Source organism: Coptis chinensis, chromosome 4 (assembly GCF_015680905.1).
Source record: "Coptis chinensis isolate HL-2020 chromosome 4, ASM1568090v1, whole genome shotgun sequence".
Lineage (NCBI taxonomy): Eukaryota > Viridiplantae > Streptophyta > Magnoliopsida > Ranunculales > Ranunculaceae > Coptis > Coptis chinensis.
In genome coordinates, this window is record NC_141459.1 from 33,269,063 (window position 1) to 33,294,716 (window position 25,654).

Here is a 25,654-nt window from a genome sequence, read left to right on the forward strand (position 1 = left end):
GGACTATGAAAATTCAATATTCATACACTAATATTTCATACCGTGCAACATGCATGCATAAACTAACATTCACTAACATAGGGAACAGAGTTATGAACTATCATTGCAAAAAAAATCATTGTTCATACTGAAAAATGTACCCTTATTAGTACATCCTCTTCTTGTTCTTCTCCTGGTTCTTGTTGTAGTTGTTCTTCTTCATCTTTATTTTCTCCAACATCATCTGATTTCTCATCAACTTATATTATGCTCTTAAGGACAAAATTATCTGCTTTCTCATCATCATTCTCAGTAGTTGCAATTCCTTCTTGTTCCTCCATCAAATCATCCAGCATAATATTGTCAATAACAGATGATATTTGTTGGATGTGTTCTTGACAATAAACTTGGTTTTCAAATCTAGTATTCGTGCAATTTTCCGTTGCGCACAAGTTCTCGTCGGTTTCAAATGGTGAGTTTGACATTTTTACTGGGTTTGATTTTGATTTTGTTATATTGTTTGAGTTAAGTAAGAAAATATATCAATATGGGGTTTAGTTTGCGGTTTTGGTTTCTTTGCGCTCTTTTTTTCGAAATGTGTGTAACTGAAATCGTAAAAACAAGAAATGATGGACACGTAACACTCAAAACCGCTTTTGAGGGTAATTATGTCTTTTCACATGTGTGCATAAGTATGAACAATCAATGTTCATAGCTCAATGTCTTTTCACATGTTGAGGTATGAACAATGATTGCTCATATTATATTTGAAATCAAAGTAGTCATGAACAATGATTGTTCATGTTTGATGTATGAACACTGAATTTTCATACTCCCAAATAGGTATGAACAATCCATGTTCATAACTGGATCAATGTTCATACCTATTGGATCATTGTTCATAGCTCCAATAGGTATGAACACTTTTTGTTCATAGTTAATGTTCGTAATTGAGGGTATGAACAATGAGTGTTCATACCTGCTTAAAGAAAATAATATGAACATTGATTGTTCATACCTATTGGAGATATGAACACTCATTGTTCATACCTTTAACCAGGTATGAACAATGAGTGTTCATATCCACAAATATGAACATCAATTATGAACAAGGATATAAATATAATAAAAATTAGTTATAAATAATAATAAGATAACACATTAATAACACCAATATTTAACTTTCATAAACAAAATATCATTTTGCACAAAACACACCACAAAATAAATTTTTTTTTGCCTTCATTACATTCATTCAGTATGCATTTCCTTTTTAAAATCTCACATTCATTCAACAAACATTCCCTTTATAAAATTTTCCTGAAAATCATGATCATCTTTACTCCAGCTTCTCGGCAAGTCTGAAAACATTCTGCATGCAATGTGAGGGCGCAAGTTTAATTTTGTATTTCCTCTTCATTTATCAATTGGGAGAAATTCATATGACCTTGTTCATACAAAATTTCCATCATTTTGCACACATGAATGCCACAATCAACGCTGCAATTTAGAGAATATACAATCAGTGCTAAAATATGAGGAATCATAGTATTCATATGTATTGGTGTATAAACAAATATTATTCATAGTTCCTATGGGTATGAACTATGATTGTTCATAGCTATCTGATGCATGAAAAGTCATTCTATTCATAATTTTTCATACCTATCTGAGGCATGAACAACTAATGTTCATAGCTATATGAGGTGTGAACACTCATTGTTCATACCCAATAGGTATGAACAATCAAAGTTCACACATGTAACACAGGTTGTAAATAAATAATTACCTATTGTTTTGCTGAGGACATTTTGGTGAAAGAATTCTTCCTTTATTATTGACAGACTGGATTTTCAAATCCCCTTTTGTGATAAGATTGTTTATTGACTGAACTAGTACCTTCTTCTGTAAAATTACAATAAGTTATTTCTTTATATTTCAACATAAAATTTTTATATAATTTAAGTGTTTATTGTCGAACTCACCAATTTTTTTACAACTTCCAACCCTTTTTTTTTGTGGCTTAGGGAGTTGAAGTAATACCATCTTGCTTATTGTCCCTCCACCAACTCCAACACAAGAAGAGTCCAATGATTGTCCGAATGAATTGGAATGACAATGAATTTCAAAGAGAAGTCGATGCTCTTCAATATGGATTCCAAACCTACTTCTTCCAACAATCTCGGTGTCAACAATTGTGTGAAATAATAAGAATGTGACAATAATAATAAATGAAACAATATTTTTTTGTAATAAAAAATTCACCTTAGAATTTGCAGATACTAGACAAGTCTCTGTTTTTCCAGTCTTCCTCTGTTGAAGTTCTATCGCCCACCAGTCGATGACCTGTTGAATGGATAAGTTTATTTTAAATTGGCATCACATAAATAGTTTATGACTATGAACAAAAAATGTTTATAGTCCAATTGTCTAAGGTTAATTATAGCTACAAGATTCTTGGCAAGTTGCTGGAGTATGAACAATGATTGTTCATACCCATTGCTGGAGTATGAACAATGAGTGTTTATAGCTAAAGACTATGAACAATCATTGTTCATAGTCGAATTGTGGGTATGAACAATAAGTGTTCATAGCTAAAAATTATGAACAATAATTGTTCATAGTCCAATTGTGGTATGAATTAAAAATACCTGGTGATCAATTTCTCTATCAAAGAAAATATCTTCAACTAGAACACCTTGAATTTGTAATGCTCTATTTGACCAAGCAATAGCTCTTCAAAAACCATAAGAAATAACCATTAGTCAAACAAGATATTTACTCAAAATATTATTTTATGGTATCTTAAACTTACCTACTGTCCGCAATTTTAAAGAACGTGTCAATGACTTCTCGATGGGTTTCTTCCAAACCCATATAGTATCGACATGTCTTCAGGTTAAGCATAGGGCGAACGGTACTGTCATCAACAAGAGCCCCCTTGCCAGTGTCACATTTTTTTTTTTTTTTTTTTCCGCCCATCACCAGTAAAATCCTCACCAATCACTTTACTTCTCCTTTCTTTATTTTCCTTGACTCGCTTTACAAGTGAGCAATGTTTCTTGGCTCCCTCGACATCCTTATCCTCATCTTTATCCGAGGTGACAAGGTTACGCTAAGATCAAATGATGGACCATCAAAGGCTTCTCCGACATACTTTCTGGCTGAACTTCATCGGGCCGGTTGTGACTTTGTCGAGAAGGCCCCGATGCACTTCAACCGGTGAATCAGATCGTGACTTCATCAGGATTCCCCTGCTGCACTTTTTTAAGTGGGTGGACTTCATTCGTTACTTTAGTTGCCACTTCGTCAGAATGCCCCTGCTGCACTTCAGCTGGGTGGACTGCATCCGTGACTTCATCAGGATGCCCCTGCTGCACTTTTTTCGGTAGGTGAACTTCATCCATTACTTCATTAGGTTGCAATTCAACCTCATCAGACATATCCCCCCTCTCTTGCTGCTCCTTTAACTTTGCCTTTAACTTTTCAATTTCATCTCTGGAAGACATAATTTGCTTTTCAAGCTCGGTGACCCTCTCCTTCAGTTCTTTGTTCTCCATTTTCAATGCATCAATGTTTTCTACAGTAGACTGGACTGTTACTTCATGGTTTGTGACTAAATCACTATACATGTCATGAAGTAAAGTCTTTTCATCCTCATTGCCGCTTCAAAGATCAACAAACAATCGACTTGCGACTATTTATGTTATTGGTGTGTCTTCGAACGCATCAAGTAAGGTCTTCAAATTCCACTTTGCACATCTCGGGAATTTGGTTTCATGGTTCTCTACCTTCTTGATGACTACAAAGTGCTCACAAAACCAAAACTGCAATGCACATGACGAAAGCCATATTAGTTCACACACCAATAAACCAAAACATTAAACCAATAAATGTTCATAACCTAATAATAGATAATGAATATTGGTTGTTCATATCCACCAATAGCTATGAACATTGAGTGTTCATACCCACCAATAGCTATGAACATTGGTTGTTCATAGCCACCAATAGATATTTATGTATAAACATTCATTGTTCATACCCACCAAATAGTTATGAACATGGATTGTTCATACCCAGCATTAGCTATCCACCAATAGGAATCCATGTAAGAACATTGGTTGTTCATATCCACCAATAGCTATGAACATTGAGTGTTCATACCCACCAATAGCTATGAACATTGGTTGTTCATAGCTACCAATAGGTATTTATGTATGAACATTCATTGTTCATATTCATTGTTCATACACTACACCAAATTGGCCAAAAAACAACAAGTGTATTCGGCCGTAAACGACGGTTAATAGCCCACGTAATAAAACTTGAGCCCATAGCCGTGGTTGTGTAACTCAATAGCCGTCGTCCTCTTATAATAGAATTTGGAGCTTTGACGAGCTAATTCCTGCTCTACTATTTCGCGAAAAATTAGACTTCGCGGCTAAATTTCGATTGGGCAAATAAGAAAAATATAGCAGAGAGAGAGAGAGAGAGAGAATTCGCCTTCGTCAAAACAAATCAGATAGTGACTACTTCTCTTCTTAAACAAAGTGTGAGAGAAAAATAGATATTGAGGTTCGTTTGGAAATCTTAATTGTTGTTTTCATCTCGTTCTGTCGCCATCAACAGCTTAGTTTCAGGTAATCATATAATCTCATTTGCAACAATTAACACTTTATTTTTATTTTTTTGTATAAATTCTTCATATTTCAATTATTTTATTTGTTTTCCCATCAGTTTTTCGGTTTCAATTTGGGGGGTTTTGGTGGAATGTGTTTCGCTCGATCATCCAATTAGCAGGTACTACATATTTTGATCTTAATTCTTTGATTAATATCTGTTATTAGTCGAAAAATTGAATTTGTTGTTGTTATATTAAACCAATTGCAATTTATTTTTTAAAAGGTTGAATTTTTCTTCAAAGATTACAATTTTTTTTAAAAGGTTGAATTTTCCAAGAAAGATTACAAATTTAATGTTAAGTCACCGTAAAAAAATCGGTTGGGTTGCTCAAAAAAAAAAATTGAGTGGTAGTAACGCGATACAACTAGGATACCTTTCAACGCCCTCTTAGTTAATCCTTGGGTATACGTGGTATCATAAGCATAGCATTCCATCTTAACGAGATGTTTTAGGACTACGAAAGATGTTTTACAAGGCATTACCTATATTACAAAAGTTAGCTAAGAATCATTACGGTGTTTGTTAGTTATAATTTCACGCATGAATTGGCGTTTAGGTTAGTAAGCGGTTTAAAAGCACTTGGGTCATGTTAGTGTTATTGTTTGGAATGGATATGATTGAGCAAGGGGAAAGTGTTGATTAAGGTTTTGATACGCCGTGGAGGATTAAGGTTTTGGATTTGGATCCGGATATTGAGGTCCGTGTTTAAGAGGACTAAGGTATAAAATTGTTTTGTTGATGATATGTAAATTTATTAGTTATAAGTATATGAAGAAAATGTTAAAGCAATTTGAATGGTTAAAGTATATGTGAGAAAGTGAGATATGCAATATGTTTCATAACCATGTGGGGATAGAATTTCTTCGCGATTGGCACCTTGACGTGGTGTGTTTTAGAGGATATGTGTAGTGGATGGTTGAGTTTTGTATCCGTTTTAATTGAATGGAAACACTTAAAATTTATGAGCGTGTAGTTGTGTATGGCTAAACCATACAAATCTTAGGATACTTGGATGTAGAGACTTGAAGTGTTTAGAGCGAGACTTGAGTTGTCCATAGACGTAAGATGTTCTTTGAAAAGAAAGGCTTCAACGACTACATTTTGACCAAACTTCGCCCCAAGAAACCTTTAGGTTGAAAAAGTATTGGCGGATCACCTCTCGAAAGGGAGGAAATCCTATTCTTGATTCTTTGAAACAACAAAGATATGTCTCGTCGATGTCGGCTTACATACCTTTAACTCGACCCCACCGACCATTCTCAATGTGGCTTAAAAGCTCTTCTATTTCCCTTCGAGGGAGTTTCGTTTAGCCCCCGTTCCCAAGATCGATCCCCTTCTTTAGGGACCTTTCAATCTTTCATACACCGATTTTAGAGTAGGGTCTCTAGCCCATATCTCAGACTCTTTTTATACCTTATTATCCCCGAGGAGCCCCCAAAGTAAGCTAAAATTCCTTTAGTTTAGAGTGGGCAACAAGCCCTTTTTATTAGTTAGTCGGATACTAAATCCCGGTTGGCAACCTCTATCCAGCCCTCTTTGATTCGCGCTTTTAATACTTTGTGGATTTGAAACTACTGACCTCAACCCTTGCTCCACCAGCTAGAGCTTGGCTAGATGTCCACCTCTCGATCACCATCCGTTTCGACTCGTTCGATTTACCTAGTGATGAGCTTGATGGTCTCTAAGATTTAACGCAGCGGTCCGATCCGCAAAGCCGGCTCAACGGCTCCCCGAAGTTTGGCCCCTCTCTTAAGCAAAAAACGTTGTTTCGGGTCATTCGAATGGGCCTCAAGCCGCCCCATGCTTCAACACCTAAGTTTTCACGGAAAAACCCAATTTTATTATTGGGCGTAAAGATTAGATTCCGTCAGTGGAAACCAAACAAAGAAAGCCAATCGGAAATTATTTTATCACTACGCGAATCCAAAAGAAAACTCAGAGCGAGAATCAACATCCTCACTTAGGGCTAGGCTAGGCCGCTTGGGGCTTATGGCGCTCCCTCTGCGGCTTCTCCGAAAGGTTTTCTGTCACTACTTAAGATAACACAATATTGGGATGTGAATCCATAAGAGAAGGACATAATAGAATAGATAGGTGAATGCGTTGAGTTCCGAAAGAAGAGTTTCTTCCATAGGGAGAATCTATGAAAATCTAGCTGGGATGGATATAACCATACTAACAAAGGAAACAAGATAAATACCATATAATACATTCCTACCCTGCCTAATCTCTTCTAATCGGAAAGAACCTTTCGTAAAAAATAGAAAGCAAGGAGGAACATAGGTCCCACTTTTTTCTTAGAGGCCGCCATACTAAACTAAAAGCACTTGAAGGAAGTTAATGGCGATTTACCCTAATATAGATATCTCTACTCAGCTCTTCCCCTAGCTACCATAGCGGCGGGGAGCTACTAGAAAGGCAGGAAAGATAAAGTGCCTTAGAGAACCGAAAAGCGAGGGAAGGAAGATCGGGGAGTAAGATACAACCAATCTTTAAAACCGGGATTTTGGTTGTCTAACTCAAGGTAAGCAACCTTCCTTAAGGATCAGAGTGCGTTAAGGTCTTATGCTTAGAGTGCAACAGCGAGAATGGCTTGTTGCAGAGCGGTGCCTGTCTCTATCGTCTGCATCGCCCATCTTGAATTAGCAAGAATGCCTAAAAAAGGCTGCGCCGAAAAGACTTGGGATTTTGGTCCGATGAGGAGGCTTCCGTTTATCCGAGCGTGAACTTTTTTTCTACCGATATGTTAGAATGGTCCTCGCAATACATTGTTCCAAAGATTTAGCTATTTCTTTCCTTCCGGAGATTGACCCTCTTCGAGGAAGAAGCTTCTTACCCGTATTGAAGAAATCAATTACTACATAATACTTAATCTAGGTTCGCTTCATCCGGGTTTTCGTCTTGACGGGTCCGGCCGACTTATAGTTAGTTGTTTTGTATGTCGTCAAAGATTCCGTATGAGACCTCCGGATGACTATCTATTGACAATGTATTCGACCGTCGCCCGGGTTTTAAGGTGCCGGAAGAGTATTCGCTATTCCTAACGCTAACAATGAAAGCGGGCACTACTTGCGTCCGCGAATGATTAGTGTGGTATGTCGATCGTAAGTAAAATCCCACAAGATGGAACTTTCGATCAACTGCGCACCTCCTCCTGGTTGAAGGGTTGCATGAAGGTAAGATCGTATGATTTATCTTCGCGAATCGACCGCTTTCCTCTTATCTTAAGTTCCGGAGGACGGTGATCGAAAGTGTTTGTTTAACAAGGTAGTTGCCCATGCTTGGGTTGAGTCGGATTACAAGTAAAATAGATTTGGGCTCCTAACTTTCGGTGAAGGCTACTTTAAGTTTATCACCCTTGGGCTTCCTATCATCCCTGTTATTCTATGTCACCACATTCTTGTGTGGCTCGGTCGCCATGGATGCGTCTACCCCGGCGGGAGATTTGTCAAATACTAGCTTCTCGGTGATGATTTTGTCATCGGGGATGCTTTAGAGTAGCCGACGAAAGTATATCAATCGGTTGGCTAGGGCTTTCTATTTCATTACCTAAATATCGCATCAATGATACGGGTTATTTCGAAGTTTGCGAATCAATTCAGCGGACCGGGAAAGGATCTATCACCTATATATGTGAAAATGCTTCACTTTACCCTTGCTTTCCTGTGGTATCATGCTTCTTGACATTTGAAATCAAAGAAAGAAGGACGATAAGGCAAACTAGTTCTTTATCGATGGTGATCATCCATACCGCTGCTTCTAACCACAATTAACATCACTCCGGGGGCTATGGGAAGGCAAGTGGAACACTTAGTTCTTGAAATGCACTTAAAGAAAGAAATTCTTCACTTTTATAATCATCATTAAATGCACTTGAAGTAGGTTCTTTACTTTCAGATATATCATCTTTACGTTCATGAAATGCACTTTCCGAAATCCAATCATTACTTGAATAATCTGAATTATCATTATCAGAAATACAACTATAACACCTAAGACTATTCAAATAAATACGACTATCACACTTAATACTACTATCAGAAAAACAACTATTTAACCTTATACTATGAATATGCAACCCAAACTTTTTTGTACTCCTACTTACGTTCGAGTAGTATTAGGTTATGTAGTATTGATAGCAGATCTGATAATGAACTTAAAGAGGAACTTAAAGATGTAATTAATGATAGTGAATTTCATAATTTATATAAATCTTCAGATTTAGTTTCTGAAAGTGACGAAATTCTTGATCGATTCGATCGAACTCTGACAACTTAGGGAAGAATGATGGGTCGCTAACAAGGCCCCTAAATGACCGCTCCGCTCAGAAGGCCTACCTATTTTTTCCCCAATTTGTCACTTGCTCGACCCTCTCTCATGAGAGATTGTCTCTCCTTTCCCGGCAGCTTTGACTCATGCCTATAGCCAGTTGCTAAGACGATTCCCATTCAAGCATTCTCATTCAACGGTCTATCAATGCCGCCTTATTTTTTTCCAAATAGCTTTCTTTCTACTAGTTCTTACATAAGCAATTTGCAGGAAGTAAACAAAGTCTTTCCTTCAAAAATCAACTCCTGAAGTATGATCAAACTGCGACCCATACTGAAAAATCAAGAGGTTACGCTTCGTCCTCATGGCAACAATGGATTTCTCACTCTTCGCGACCATTTCTTTTCATGGCACCTCTCTTCGACCTCAATCAACTCAAGTACACTACTTAGTAGTGCTTCTTCACTTACGGAATTGTTTGGGTGTTCTCTATTTTGGCTAATATTAGCTTGTGAACTTAAATGATTCACAACAAAGCAAAAAGTAACTCAATAAAGTGGTTGATCTTTATATATAGGGAATTTGTATATATGTGTGTGTTTATATAAGCAAAATATCAGTATTCAAACACTCTGTTTAGTAAGACTAAAAACAATAGATTCTTATATAATGACTTTAATATAAAATGGAATGTGAAAATATTTAAGGTAAGGAAGCAGCCATACTCCAAGCGGGGTGTCAGCAGTAAGCGTCAATCTACAGGGCACTTTCTTAATCCTTGTATAGAAGATCTACATAATACATAAAAGGAAAATAACACTAATAATAACAACTGGAACAGTAAAAAAAAACTAAAGATTTTATTACCTCTGCTTTCCTTGCCGATGTCCGCGTAAATACGTGCACTTGTAAATTAGGAGGTGATCTTCTTGTGTTAGTGTGTGACTTGTGTTAGTGTGCATCACGAGATCTAAGAAGGAGAAGAAATAAAACCGAGAAGCCCAGAAGTTAGAAATAGAAAAAATATTTATGACGATTATTCTAGAAGATATGACTTACAAAGAACTGATCAAATAAGCCCTTCAATATAGTTTCTAGAAGATATGACTTACAAAGAACTGATCAAATTTTGTTTCTAGGGTTTTCCTTTTTTTTTCATCCAAATTAAAGAGTTGCAGTCTCTAATGAGTCTTGTTATCCCCATATATTGAGGTCTTTTGATCATATAGTGTTTTAGTGATTGATAGTATTTTGAATTATGAATGATATACCATTAAATTTTGTCTTGGTATTTAGCAGTTGCTAGCTTGAACTTGTGCTTATTGCTAATATTATATTTAGTTCTCATTCTTTTGTATAGTAGGAATGTCTTCAGTACCCCCAAACAGGGCATGGATGAAAGCACCTCAAGCTTCTACGGAATATCTTGATGGTGTCATATCGTTCCTCACATTTGCTCAAAACAAACCGGGAAACGATGGATGGTACTGCTGTCCATGTGTAGCATGTCGTAATGTTAATGGGAAAAAGACTCTATCTGAAGTCAGTGACCATCTAATCCGTCTTGGTATTGATCAGACATACACAACGTGGACTTTTCATGGTGAACCACTGCCCACTAGTGGCATTAAAAAGGGGATTCCTAGCACTTCTTCAAGTGCAACCCCTAGGATGGTTGATTTGGTTAACGATGCCCACATAGATCCCCGAGTCATTAGATGATTGTATGGATGAACTTCGAGGTGGACGGACACACAAAATGAAGAAGATATACATGGTAATGATTACTACAAAAATTGAAGGAAGATGCAAGATAACCTTTATACCCTTTCGTGTGAAGATGGATAAACTAAACTTTCCGTGATGATTGAGTTGATGAGTATGAAAGTTAGAAATAGATGGTCGGACAATAGTTTCACGAGTTGCTCCAAATGTTAAAAGCTATTTTGCCAAAGGAGAGCACTATACCTATTGACACCTATAATGCGAAAACACTTGATCAAATCTTTGGGAATGGACTATGAGGTGATCCGCGCGTGTCATAATGATTGCATTCTATCTTTGGAAAGAGCATGCAACTAGGGAGTTTTGTCCGGTGTAAGGCAAGGCAAGCGGATGTAAGTCAATTGTTCTTAGGAATAAAGGGAACAAAATTCCGTGGAAGGTGCTAAGGTACTTCCCATTAACACCAAGGCTGAAGAGATTATACACAATACCGTGGATTGCAGAGAAAATGAGGTGGCACACAAATTCAGTTGGAGATGAGGATTACATATGCCATCCTGCTGATTCTTCTGCTTGGAAATCAGTTAATCGCAAGTGGCCTGAATTTTCAAGTGAGCCACGCAATGTCCGGCTAGGACTAGCTACAGACGGATTTAATCCTTTTGGAATGAATAGCAATTCTTATAGCTGCTGGCCTATCATGATGGTTCCCTATAATCTTCCTCCCTTCTATTGCATGACTCGAGAATTTACAATGTTAACATTGTTAATCCCCGGAAAAACTAGCCCAGGAGATGACATTGATGTGTATTTGCAACCATTGATTGAAGAGTTGACTGAATTGTGGAGAGTTGGAAGTCTAGCATACGATGCCTACTCCAAGAAAATATTTACTATGAAAGCTATTTTGCTATGGGCGATACATGATTTTCCGGCGTTGGGTCATCTCTCAGGTGGAAAGTATGCTTGTCCAGTTTGTAGTGTACATATCGACTCAATCAGACTATTACATGGGAAAAAGGAAGCTTACATGGCAACTAGAAGATTCCTACCAGATGATCATGTGTTTAGGAGCCAAAAAATGCAATTTAATGGAAAAGAAGAGCATAGAAAAAAGCCCAATCGCTTGACTGGTTCTGAGGTATTGATGAGGGTGGAAACATTTCCCACAGTGTACGGAAAATTAAGCAAGAAAAGGAAAAGACCCCAGCACATACGGCGATGAAAATGGTTCATATGCATGGTCCAAGAAATCAAAATTGTTTGACTTGCCGCCGATTGGGAGGTAAGTTTAAAATGTTTCGTGATCACAAGTGTTATATATTATAATATATTAGGTATTTTAACATTTTCAGTTTTGTGTAAATGTAGGAGTTATTTAATCCACACAATGTGGACGTGATGCATACAGAAAAAAATATTGCTGAACATCTCCTTGGGACAATCATGGGAACAAAAGAGAAGAATAAGGATGGTCTTGCAGCTCGCCTAGACCTTAAAGAAATGAAGATAAGGAAGAACTTGTGGCCTATTGAAGAGAATGGCAAGATTTTCTTGCCTAAAGCTCCATTCGCTTTGTCGAAATCAGAAAAACAGTTGGTATGTCAAACTCTAGTTGATTTGAAAGTTCCCAAAGGGTATAGTTCAAACTGGAAACATCATGTGAATATGGAGGAGCTTCAACTCAAGAGCATGAATTCACATGATTACCACATCCTCATGCAACAATTGCTCCCAGTTTTACTAATGCATGCATACAAAAAGCATAAGCCTTTGTGTGCTGCTATCTTGCAATTGTCGCTATTCTTCAATGTCTTGTGCTCAAAATTATTCACCGTGAGACGCTCGAGATCATGAAAAAACGTGTTGTGGAAACTTTATGTGTGTTTGAAAAGTATTTCCCTCCTTCATTTTTTGTTCCCATGATACACCTTGTTGTGCACTTGGCGGAGGAGGCATTAACTAATGGACCTGTTCCATTTTGATGGATGTACCATTTTGAGCGGTATGTGATATATATTTATCTCATTTTATGCTATTCATATATGAAATTATTGTGTCTCTGATTTATTTTATGTAAGGATGATGAGAATATACAAAGGGAACGTGATGAATAAGACACATGTAGAAGGGTGTATTGATGAACGGTACATTATGGAAGAATCAGTAAGATATTGCATGGAGTACATGCCTAAAGCGAGAAAAGGAAGCCATAAAAGAGGAAAGTTCACTACTAATAAAAAGGGGACAAGGTACATTTTGTCCAATTTGCAATACTGAACAAGTGCAAGAAATGGCTTTTGCAACATTGTCCTCAAAATGCTTTGAATGGGGGCGTAAGTAAAATCTGATTTTTTTTCTTCATTACTTTCAAATTTCATGTAAATTTATTCAAATCTAAAGTTGTTTTAAATTACAGGAAGTACCCGGTTATACGTTGAACCCTATACATCTCATCCTTCTAGTGGTCGACGTCGAAAAAGGAATGTAGCAACCGAAAAGCCATTGGAATCGTTCCTTGGTTAAGACAACAACTACAAAATCAGAAGGCGGCTGACCTTGAAAAGGCTTGCTATGGGTCCGAGCTTTGAAGCCAATTCGTTATGACGATATGAGCACAATGGATACATGTTTTTGTAATCGCGGGGGTCCGAACGCCAAGTCAACCCAAAATAGTGGGGTTTCAATGAATGCTTTTACTAATTTTAGAGCAAGTCGCGCGAAGGATCGAGAACCTCGTGGAGAAACAAGCTACTTATTTACGACATCATTAGGCAAATACTTGAAGTGGATTACTCGATTTCAAAGAAGTGGTGTTCTATTGCGATTGGGTGCTGATTGGAGATAAAGTAAATGGATGTGTGGTTGATCGAGAAACAAATTTAGTATTTGTTAACCTTGGGAGGTTCAAAGGAAAATATAAGGAAAATGACGAGCCATTTATTTGTGCATCCGAAGCTTCTCAAGTTTTTAACTGCAAGGATCCAACAAGGGACAATTGGTATGTTGTCTTGGATGCTCCAAAGAGGTTGAATCAAGGTGTGGACGTTTTTGAGGATCCTTTGGTTTTGAGGCAAAATGAGTGAAGAGGAAATGAGAATTAGTAAATGACATTGTGGAAGAATTAGATAAATGACATGGTTCTTGGGTTTAGATTGTTTTTTTGTAGATACCAGGTTTAGATTGTTCTTGGGAAAACCTATATATATATATATATATATATATATATTATATATATATATATATATATATATATATATTTTTTTTTTTTTCTAAGTTTCTTTTAGAGGAATTGATTGTTAGAATTAGTAATAGTAAATGGATGTTTTGTTTTGAACATGATATTAAGTTGAATTGCTATGTTTTGAGCATGATATTAGGTATACATGTCGCATCCGACATTTGATCAAATGCTAATGTCGGAGGAGCAATCTAGCGAGCATGAGCATGAGCATGAGCATGAGCATGAGCCTAAGCCTGAGCCTGAGCCTGAGCCTAAGCCTGAGGGTGAGATTTTTAATATTTGAAAGTTTTATCACTCTAGTTTATTTTATTTCTTATGTATGTGTATAATTAACAATCTATTATATTGTTATGTAGCCCCACCTCCTGTGAGAATAGAAGTTCATTTCAATGTTGATGGGAAGGCGGTTGGACCAAATGCAGTGAAATATGCTTCACGACTAGGGAAACTTACAAGGCAACATTGTCCTCCACACTACTCTGAATGGACCCTTGTTCCTGTTGAAGCGATAAATCTTTTGTGGAATGGTATCTTGGTGAGTATGTCTTTCATTCGAAATTGCTTGTTTTGCTTCAACAGTGTAGAGTGATGTCCTCCACACTATAGATATATATGGCTGATTTCTGAATTTGTTTTGGTAGAGTTGGTTCGATGTCCCAGTAGAATATCGAAGCCAACAACAACACAAAGCAAATAACATGTGGAGGAATTGGAAGTCTAGTCTTCGGAAGCATTGTGACCAATATGATACAATCCTAGAGAGAAAGCGGAATCGTAAAAGTGGTGTGAAGAAAGAAGAGTGGGATCTATTTGTTGACATGGAGTCAACTGAGCTCGCATGCCTTCGTTGTTGAAAGGGGAAAGAAAACAGAGAAATGATGAAGAATCCACACACACGACGGTAAAGAGGATCGCAAGGACTATAGAAGAAATGGTAAGTTATAATCAAATACTACTATGAATCCTTAAGGATGATCAATAAGGTATACAAAAAATGCTTTAGCCCATTCTTTTTCTTTTGTTATTTCTTAGTCATAAATAAGCAAATTGCTTGTTTTGCTTGTCTACCATCCTTTTGTCTTTCTTTTAGTTAGGTAAGATCCAAGTTTTAACAATTAAACATATAGGTCACAGTTGTGGATATTAGGACATGTGCCTCTAGATGTTCTCCTTCATTCTCTAGTCGACAGATGCACTTAGATTCTGTGAGAGGTAAATATGAGAAGAGGTCCTTATATGGGAGGTCCTTATATGGAAGATGCTTGATTAGTAAACTAAAGCAAAGTAAAATATTCACTCGCTAAGTTTTGATTAAACTACGGGTATTCTATGATCAGTTGTAGTAAGTGTTGTTGTGGAACAATTTGTGTTTTATTTTATCTTACTAAATTTCTATTCGCAGAAGGATGCATTTTTGTATGAGCTATAGAACTAATAGCTCTTATTCAGGTGACTAAAGGGATGATATATTCTTATTCATAGGTTGCTAATGATCCTGCTAATCCCCCCTCTCGAACTGATATATTCGTGGTGACTCATACTAGAAAGAATGGAACATTTGTTTCAGAGGAAGTCAGACAAAAAATGGTATGAAATATATATTTACTATTCTTATAGTCAAGAGAAGTAAGTTTAACTGATTTTACTTTTGTTCTCACTTTACAAATAAAAATCAATGAAATTGTTGCTCGTGACCCGAGTAGCAAACACAAGAATTTGGACCATGACCCTGTTGCAGAGGTGTGTTTCTTGTTTAATATATACTTTTTATATATTAATTTTACAATTATTCTTCTAAAATTAATCCCAATGTGGGTAAAAATGAGTTTGTAGGTCTTTGGAAAGGATGGAAGGGTCGAAAGTACTAGGCTTGGGTAGTGGTGTCTCCAAGACCACTCTTATGGTTGCAGCTCCTTATAAAAGGAAAGAGAAGAAGCGGAAAGATCAAAGGTGGAATTCCAAAGCCAAATAGATGATTTGAAGCAAAGGTGATTGATGGGAAAAGGACACAAATGGAGATCTGATCCACAAGTGAATGCAATGTTTCGAATGCAAGGAATTAATGAGGGAGCACCAACGTGAATCTCTACGAACTCTCCATCGATCGTATTTGGTTAAAATTAGTGTACCATTTTAACTTGTAAATTGCAAATCGTAAAGATGCTATCACTACATAATCCTATATGAATAATTGGCTTACCGTTAATTATAGTTGGTTGCACATAGCTCAATTCATCTCTTCTTCTTTGTTGTGTTCCCTATCACCTCAGCCCAAGTGCTTTTAGTGATATTACTTTTACTTTTAGTCTTTGTTGTGTTCCCTTACACATAGCTCATTCGGGTAGGGTAGGCGGGAGACCAAACCACCATTCCACGTCGTCGTTGGCTGGATGAGACTTTCGCCCCAAATTCCATCGCCGCGGGCTATCCGGTTCAAGTGACCCCGAAGGGCTATTCTGTTTGAGTCATATCCGTGTGCAAAAAAATCCTTGTTCCTCTTCTTCGAGCCATGGCTGATTCGATAGCCTGAGAAAGATTGACCACGATTGTAGTGGATTAGGCTAAAACCGGATGTTAGGTCTCGTCTGAGTCATTCCCCGTGGTGTATAAGTCAAGCCTTGCATGCCCTCCACTGCTGTCATCTCTAACGTTGCTGTAAAAGTGGAGTCTTGGTCATCCTCCACTGCTAGAAGTTCTTCAGCATGGTTTAGAACAAGGTCTAAAACCTCCTTGATCTTATGGCCTTCTTGGTTTGTCCACCTCTCATCAGCTCCGACTTCTTTAAGCTCGAGTCTTCTCCTGAATCTCTCCAGCATGGTTTAGAACAAGGTCTAAAGCTAGTCCATACTTCTTTACCGTTATTGTTTCAACTAGGGCATATGGAGCAGCAGCTTTATATTATTCGGTGCTTGATCTTAGGGAGATAATTACTTCTCTTTTTTTGGGAAGAAACCGGCTCAAATGCACGATATCGCCTTGGTTGATGGAGGAAGTTGTCACATTCCCGGTTACTAGCAGAAAGACATCAAGGACTTGAAAAGCAATATATCTTTCTAAGTGGTGTTGTAAATCCAAAATCTTTGAACTTGCAGTAGCTTTTTATTGCCTGCTAGGGGTCGTAGTGCGCTTGTTAAGAACTGGTTGGTTTTACGTGGACCCAAAACAAAATATAAAGTAAACCTGCAAAGTAACTATTACCTAGGAACATAAATGATCCAGTTGGTTAGTTTGATACCTTTTCGTAAACCTCGATTGGAACTGATTTAGGGTGAATAGAGACAAATAAGCCACAACTCTAAGGTTGTACTTGTGAATTGAGGTCAGTGATGCGATAGAGTAATATCAGGAACTCTTAAAACTGAATGCTATCAAAAACGAAAAGAGCTTCAGATGACAGTCTTTTTAAAATTATAAAATGTACTTCATCCTTTTTTCCTAGCTTGATGAAAGAACAATATTTTTATGTTGTTTTAACATAGATAATAACAACCAATCAACCAACCACTAATTCTAGCCGACTAATATTTTTAGTAATGCTTGCTTTTTCTACGTTATCCTTTACCAAAGTCTAAAGTACTTAAAAGATTTTGTAACTAACGGTAGCTGTTTCTAGTTAATCCAATGGTTGGTTTGAAGTTTTGAACTTCTTAGATTGGACTTTGTCAGCAGTAAGTTTAACTGCGCTTCCGCGCTGGTATAAATTACATTTAGTCATTTACCGACAAAATCTTGACCATGACTCATGCCTAGGGCTGGTCATGAGACTCGGTGCTCGTGAGTAACTCGGTGCTCGGCTCGTTTTGAGATCGGCTCGTGCTCGCTCATGAAATAATATGAATCAAATATGAGCTTAGTTTTAGGCTCGTTTCGAGTTCGAGTTCGTTTTGAGCTTAGTGTTGCTGTGGAACTCAATCCAGCTGTCTTTCTTTATGAAGGCAGCTTTCCTCATTCGCCCCAGTTCGAGATTGTGGATCGGAAGCTGCAGCCTTTTGTTTCAGACTTTCCTATAGATTCAGCTGGAATAAAAACCTTCCTTCGAGCGTGTTCTAAGGGCATGGCTCTCCCACATCTTATTCAACAACTTCTTTTGGAGAGGAAGTCAGTAATAGCTTTTGGATGTTGATGGTAGTTTGGATTCGCTTCTTACATTGTGAAAACTGAAATATGAAATGTAATGTTTTTTTTGGATTTTTTGAGTAAATATGCTACTGTTTCCAGATGCAAGCTCACGAGCTAGTTTCGAGCTCGAGCTTCAATCGAGCTCGTTTTGTAAAATGAGTCGAGCCGAGTCGAGCTCGAGCTAATCGTAATTCAAAACGAGTCGAGTTTGAGCACAAAGTAGAGCTCGACCTTGAGTTTGAGCTCGGCTCGAACTCGACTCGAAAACTCACGAGCCGAATCTGAGCATGCCAATACTCGGCTCGCTCGACTCGATGACCACCCCTACTCATGCCTCGGTGCGCTATCAACTAAGTCAACCATACCAAACGATTGTTTTATTTTAAGTCTAACACGATATGTTGCCCATCTTCGCCTATCAAACAAAATTCTTATATAACACACACAACTCTTTGTTGGTAGATCAGATGCGACCAACATCATCTATTTACATCTTTGTTGGTACTTGGCGGTCTCTTATATCATTCAACCGCCAAAAGATAGGGTTGGTTGAAATGAGGATCGGATCTTATCAAGCACGATGCCATCTTATTATACTCGAGCTAGCATTCAATAAGACTTATTTATGTTATCCGCTTAAGATTTTGAGATGAAAATCTAAGTTGTAGTATATTGTATATATATAACATAAAGATACAAGTGTGAGAAGATAATAGAACAGCCAATAAAATAGTAGGACTAGGAAGAAATAAACAAGAGAAAGGAATATAAATTGTGCATCTAGAATACGAGGACATGATCTTAGCAAATTCCTTGGTATTAGACTATTAAATCTTGTAAGATGGAACCGTGATAGTACAATATGGTTTCTTTTCTTCTTTTTTAGCTTTGAGCAATGCCAAATGAAATAATGAAGAGCTCCTGTATTAGTTCCGACATTATAGTCAAGGCACCAGTGATTAAGAAGCATTACACATTTATACATGAAGATGCCACTTGTTGATGTCTACTTGATGTTTTGTAATCATTGGATTTCTTCCTTTTTCTTTGAGTGTTTGGGATGTTGTAAATGACTTGGTTTCTTTTGCTTTAATTTCCTCTTGCTTATATATAAAGCTGCCAAGTTTACTTATTCATTGTTGAGTCTGCAAGAAGTTATCAACTATAAATATATAATATTGTTATATATTTGTTATACAACTCTTGATTTTACATATGAATCTGCTAGTTGACATGTTTGTCGTATTGAGATTTTCTTATTACTTTATATCTTGTTCATCGCAGACAACTGGTCATTCATTATCTAGGCGACCAATGGTATCACGTTCTGCACAAACGTATGAGCTGCAAAGCATGGGGAGAAGAGTAGTTGCCATTGGAAGAATGCTTGGTGATCGAGAGGATGTACCTGAGAATGCATATCGGATTATAGTGGACGAGATCCTAGAATTTAATGCTGAGTTGTTTGGTGCTAGAGGAAAGACCTTTAGTGACATTGACATGGGATCTTCTATTACATGGCCTAAAGCCTTTACTAATGTAATCTAAACTACTTTCTTAAGTTATATGAAAGATTTGGTTGTGTACAAAGTTGTAGGATAGGATTTGTTCAAGTTGTTGGATGGGATTTTTTTTTGTTGAAGTTTCAAGTATCCAATGAAAATATTTTCTTCGTGATTTAGGTTTTGTTATTGTTTTATATTTTGTTATTGTTCTTGATTATAGCTTTATAGGAATATATTTTGTTTCTATCAGGTACCAAAAAAAAAAAAATGCTAAATAAATAAATGACAAAGAAGAGCCCGATTGAAACATTTATCCCATAAACAACGGCTTGAGTCATTTGTTATATTCCAAATGTAGGTGGGGACGAATTTAAAGGGAAACATGTAATCGACTTAACCGTCGTTATTTTACAAGTGTTAAAAGCCGTCGTTGTTTTTTAAACTTTACAAGTGCCCCGGGCCGTTGTATTTCAAAAACTACAGCGGTTTTTGTGACGGCCGTAACAACGGAATATAGCACATGTTTCTTCATAAACAACAGCTATGGGCCGTTGTTTCTTGACTGTTTTTTTGTAGTGATACCTACCAAATAGCTATGAACATGGATTGTTCATACCCAGCATTAGCTATCCACCAATAGGAATCCATGTATGAACATTGGTTGTTCATATATATCCACCAATAGCTATGAACATTGAGTGTTCATATCCACCAATAGCTATGAACATTGAGTGTTCATACCCACCAATAGGTATCCATGTATGAACACTCATTGTTCATATCAACCAATAGCTATGAACATTGGTTGTTCATAGCTACCAATAAGTATTTATGTATAAACATTCATTGTTCATACCCACGAAATAGCTGTTCATACCTACTAATAGCTATGAACATTGGATTGTTCATACCTAGCATTAGCTATCCACCAATAGGTATCCATGTATGAACATTGGTTGTTCATATCCACCAATAGCTATGAACATTGAGTGTTCATACCCACCAATTGTTATAAAAACAGACAAACAACCATAAACTAAAGATATTGAGTTAAAAAAATATACCAAAAATATTATAGTGCATCTATTGATTGTCTATTTTTTTGCTTCTTTGTATTCAATGGTAGCATCAATTAACTCTTTGTGTATGGCAGTTGGCCAAGACAGATTTCTAATTGTATTCAAACTGTCAACAGCCTTGATCAATGGCCATGATGCTCTGTAATTGGCATTGGTGAAGAAACATGTAACCAACATGAAAAGCGACATCAGCTTTGCAAAATCTTCAGCTGATTGCTCATCAGTGGTTGCCAAAGTCCTCATTATGCCATCTTCAACATGAAACTTGGAATATCTGGTGTTGGCATCACTAAAGTAGTTTTTAATAAAGTTGGTTTTCTTTTCATCATCTCCAACAGTCCTATTTAACTGCACTAAAGTCTCTGTGATAGGCAGCCCAAACATGAGACTAACCTCCTCTACAGTTAGCTTTACCATTCTCTTACCAATCTCAAATGCCTCATCAGGTTCTAATTTGAAATTGTCCAAGAGATAGAATATTTCTTTGTTTGGCTTAAATTTGTTTACTTCAACAATCTCACAGTTGTATAATGCATCAAACATAAACCAGAACGGTGTCTTCTTCATTTCATCGACATGTTCTTTTGGAATCCCCACTTCTTTGAGTTTTTGTACCAAACTTATCATGTGTGAGAAGGTACTTCGCAGCTGCACAGGTGCTACTGTGATACCTTTAACATTCTCCTTCTCATCTTCCTCATCTTCCTTCTCTTCCACCACCTTCTCTTTCCTAGTTTTCTTGACCACAACCTTCCCTTTATTAGTATTCTTTGTCTTAAGTTTTTTAGATTGGACGACAACGCTGCTCGACTCCGATTTCTTTTTTTTTTATGCAGACCTCAAACATAACTTTTTACTCACAAATCTACTCACAGGGGACTTATCGACTTTCTTCTTCTCCAAATTTCTTTTCGTCCTTCCTCGGATTAAAGACTGCAAATAATTGAAGGTCAGACATGCAAATTATAAACATAGTTTTGTTATTGTAAAGGGATGAAATCGATATTCATACCCAGTGGACTATGAACAATTAATGTTCATACAGAATTTTGAGTAATTCCTAATGTAAATGTACTTTTATTGGAACCTCCAAATCATCTTCTCCTCCATCTTGTTGTTGATGTGCTTCTTGATTTCCAGCATTCAAATCCTAACATGCAAAACAAAGTTATGAAAAATCAGTATTCATACATATTTAATATTATGCTATACTACATGAATATGAGTATTTATAGTCTAATATGAGTATAAACAATGAATGTTCATGCCTATTTCCTATTCTATACGGTCCTAACATATTTAAATCCTAATATGTAAAAACAGACGTATGAACACTCATTGTTTGAGTGTTCATACCACTTTATTTCAAAAAATAAAAACAAAAATTTTAAAAAAAAACCTTTATATCTTTTCCTTGTTCTTTTTTTTCTTTTTCTTCTGCATTTCCATCTTCATCATCGGTATCTGTTTTTTCGTCATCTTCACTCTCAACAATTACTTTTGTTCTATCCTCCTCATCTCCTCCAACTTTTTCTTCAACCGTATCATTTACAATAATTTGTATGACATTTGATATTTCTTGTTTGTGTTCTTCACAGTAAATGTCGTTCTCATACCTAAGCTTATTGCAATTCTCAGTATTGGACACATTTTCGTCCATTTGATATATTTTGATTTTGATTTTGGAGACAATTTTGGTTTAAAAATGAATCTAGGGTTTTATTGTTTGTGTTAGTTTTCTTTTTGGTTTCGCTGTTTTTTGGAAATGTGTGCAAAAAGAGTAGTTGGAACCGTATTTGAACAATAATTGGACACGAAACCGTTTATTTAGGACGTGACACGTAATATTTTATATTTATTGGGTATGAACATCTATTGTTCATACACGGAATAGGTATGAACATCTATTGTTCATACGCAATTCAATGTTCATACTCAAGGACTATGAACATTGATTGTTCATCCCTCAAAGACTATGAACAATGGATGTTCATACCAAAAGGACTATGAACATTCAATGTTCATACCCAATCAATATTCATACCAAAGGATTATGAACATTGAATGTTCATAGTCCTTGGAATATGAACATCGAATGTTCATACCCACTCAATGTTTATACCCAAGGACTATGAACATTTCATGTTCATGTATAAACATTGAATATTCATACCCAAAGGACTATGAACATTGAATATTTATATATGAACATTGAATGTTCATATCCAAAGGACCAAGTACTATGAACATCGAATGTTCATACCCAAAAGACTATGAACATTGAATGTTCATACTCAATCAATGTTCATACCCAATGACTATGAACATTGAATGTTCATACTCAATCAATGTTCATACCCAATGATTATGAACATTGAATGTTCACTATGAACATTTAATGTTCATACCTAATCAATGTTCATACCCAAAGGACCAAGGACTATGAACATTCAATGTCCATAGACAAAGAACTGAACATTCAATGTTCATACCCAAAGGACTATGAACATTTAATGTTTATACCCAAAGACTATAAACATTGAATGTTCATGTATGGACATTGAATGTTCATATCCAAAAGACTATGAACATTGAATTTTTATACCCAATCAATTTTCATATCCAAGGACTGAACATTGAATGTTCACTATGAACATCGCATGTTCATACCCAATCAATATTCATATCCAAAGACTGTAAACATTGAATAACATTGAATGTTCATACCCAAAGGACTATGAATATTGAATGTTCATACCCAAAAACTATCAACATTTAATGTTCATGTATGAACATTCAATGTTCATACTAAATACACCAGGTCGTTTCATCTAGGCTGGGCCGTTAATTATTTCGCGTCATGGGTATACTTAACATTTCATCTACTCGTTCCGTTTTTTATTTCACGTCAAGGGTATACTTGAACTTTCATTTACCCGGTCCTTGAGAGTTACAAAAATAAAAAAGTGTCATTGAGAGTTACTTTTTTGGCATTTTTGTCCTTGAGAGTCATTCCCTGATATGTGAAAAGATATCATAGGTATTTCATAATATCATCAAATGGAGAACACGTCCGGTAGTGGAATAAATCTTCTCTGCCACATTCAATAGGCTGCTCTGTCATAATCTTTAATTCAACGTGTTTTTGTTTTATATTTTCTGTCTTCTTTTTTCCTTTTGTGATTAACCCTTAAAAATTTAAATGATATGAGAATACTAGTAACATATCAAGTGAGACAAAGTGTAACAATTACCAGACATCGAGAATAGAATAGACAACTTGCATTTTGAGAGAATAAATCATTATAACAAAATCAGAAAATTGGGTATAGATACACAGACGCAAATTTCTTAAGTTCAAAGAAAATAGCGAACTTTTTTTTTTGTTTTTCCTCTATAAAAACTGAAATTTGACATCTGTCTCAAATTTCAGACTGACTTTTACAATTTTGACCTTTTTTATTAGTCCTAACTAAAAAAACTAACTACCAACAAAAAAAAAAACTACAAACCAAAAGAGTAGTGGGTTAATCAAAATAACTAAAATTCATCTGAAATCTACAAAATTCTAATTAAAAGTGAAATGAATTTCTAGAGAGACCAAAACATTGTGGAAAACATCAACTTCAAAAACGGAAAAAAGTAATGTTGATTACAACTAATTTCAATACAGCTTTAACAATTTAAAATGCATATCTGATAATTTTGAATAGCATATTTAAACTTTGTTTGATATAATTCAAATTGTGAAAGGACAAATGGTTTTTTTTATAAGACAATTGTATTATTTGATTGCAATACATCTTGGAGCAATGCACACGCACCCTTATTTAATGAGTGGTCTCGATTAACACACACACCTACAGTCTGCACACATTAGATTTTCATATTATTTATTTGTAGAAGAAATTGACAGTTACAAATGAAAGGGTAAAAAGGAGAAATAAGAAATTTTAAAACCAGTTAATACACCCAAAAAGTGACGTGTTATTAAAATTGAAGTAGAATCAAAATATAATATTAGTATTTCTCTAGACAAAAAACACACTAAATAAAGTGTCTAGAGCCCAATTTCTAGATAACAAAATGAACTTGTTGAAAAATATTATAACAATATATCAACACTGCATGAAATATCAAATTTAATCAACATGAAGCATCAAAAGTAATTCTGAATTCCCCAACTGACATATCGAACCTCTCTTAAAAGTGAAACAGAAAACCAGAAAAGCAATACAAAAATTTGCAATTTTGCACGCTTGTAAAATCAAAATGCTTTGACCCCCGTGCATCAAAAGTAACTATAGTTTACAGCTAAAGGATCTTCGTAATATCAATTTTCACTGTCACTTGAAAACCACATACTAAATCGTTTTTTCTTTATCGTTCTCAGCAACCATTAAAGTATTAACCGATTTAAGCATATTCAATTGAGATTTCAATTTAATGGTAGTTAGTAAAAATTGTTGTTGATATCAAGATTAATTGATATGGATGTTGGTTTCTATCCCATTACATGTATAAAAAAAGAATTTAAATATGTGGTGACATAACGAACAATGTTGAAAGTTGAAACACATCTATATGGTCGCGAATACAAGTGTGGGTTTTAATGGAAATTCAATGGAATGAAGACCGAAAGAAGAATGTTTTGTGCCATGCAATCTCATCTAAAAACATCTCCTTATGTCAGATCAGAAACTTACTCATAGTCGTATCTCATAAAAGTGCTAAACCAAATTTTAGGAATAGCTCATAACTACTCAAAATGCCTAAGAAAAGTAGAAAACTGTTGTTTGGTACGTGGTTAAAACTTAAAAACACAAACTTGTCGTGGGTAGTTTTTCTCTTACCTTGTATTTGTAGTTGAAAGCTGAAGATCTCCTCATTTGTTGTAAAAAACGAAAAAACGAAGCATGGAAAGCCATGGAAAAAATCCTGTAATATAGTTATCTCCTACATTTCCTGGCCGAGATTGGAACCAAGAGCCATTTCCTGAATAACAACACGGCGAAGAAGTAAGTAGTGAAGTTTTGAAGGGACAACAT

At 36.0% G+C, this 25,654-nt stretch overlaps 1 protein-coding gene and 1 long non-coding RNA gene across 11 annotated transcripts; one reads left to right on the plus strand and one right to left on the minus strand.

The window, feature by feature from the left end:
• Nucleotides 1-1,144: 1,144 nt before the first annotated feature.
• LOC147503252 (uncharacterized) lies at nt 1,145-25,654 on the minus strand. Of its 10 annotated transcripts, none has more exons than XR_015221949.1 (10): nt 25,460-25,654; nt 21,619-21,756; nt 21,480-21,539; nt 9,802-9,904; nt 2,795-3,806; nt 2,631-2,715; nt 2,245-2,325; nt 1,965-2,143; nt 1,769-1,884; nt 1,145-1,479 (listed from the first exon to the last, which is right to left on the minus strand). XR_015221949.1 is itself a non-coding variant. In XM_086608012.1 (8 exons), exons 5-8 carry the CDS (start codon nt 2,959-2,961, stop codon nt 1,474-1,476), a joined length of 339 nt encoding a protein of 112 aa, XP_086464138.1. In that variant the 5' UTR covers nt 2,962-3,806; nt 9,802-9,904; nt 21,480-21,539; nt 21,619-21,756; nt 25,460-25,654; the 3' UTR covers nt 1,145-1,473. The 10 variants fall into 10 exon arrangements, 1 of the variants encoding a protein (XP_086464138.1); XR_015221953.1 differs by having other exon boundaries at nt 1,965-2,146; XR_015221951.1 differs by having other exon boundaries at nt 1,965-2,149.
• On the plus strand, nt 13,941-14,852 carry LOC147503253 (uncharacterized). The gene is made up of 2 exons (XR_015221959.1): nt 13,941-14,438; nt 14,545-14,852. It is a non-coding gene; the product is annotated as an uncharacterized LOC147503253 (long non-coding RNA).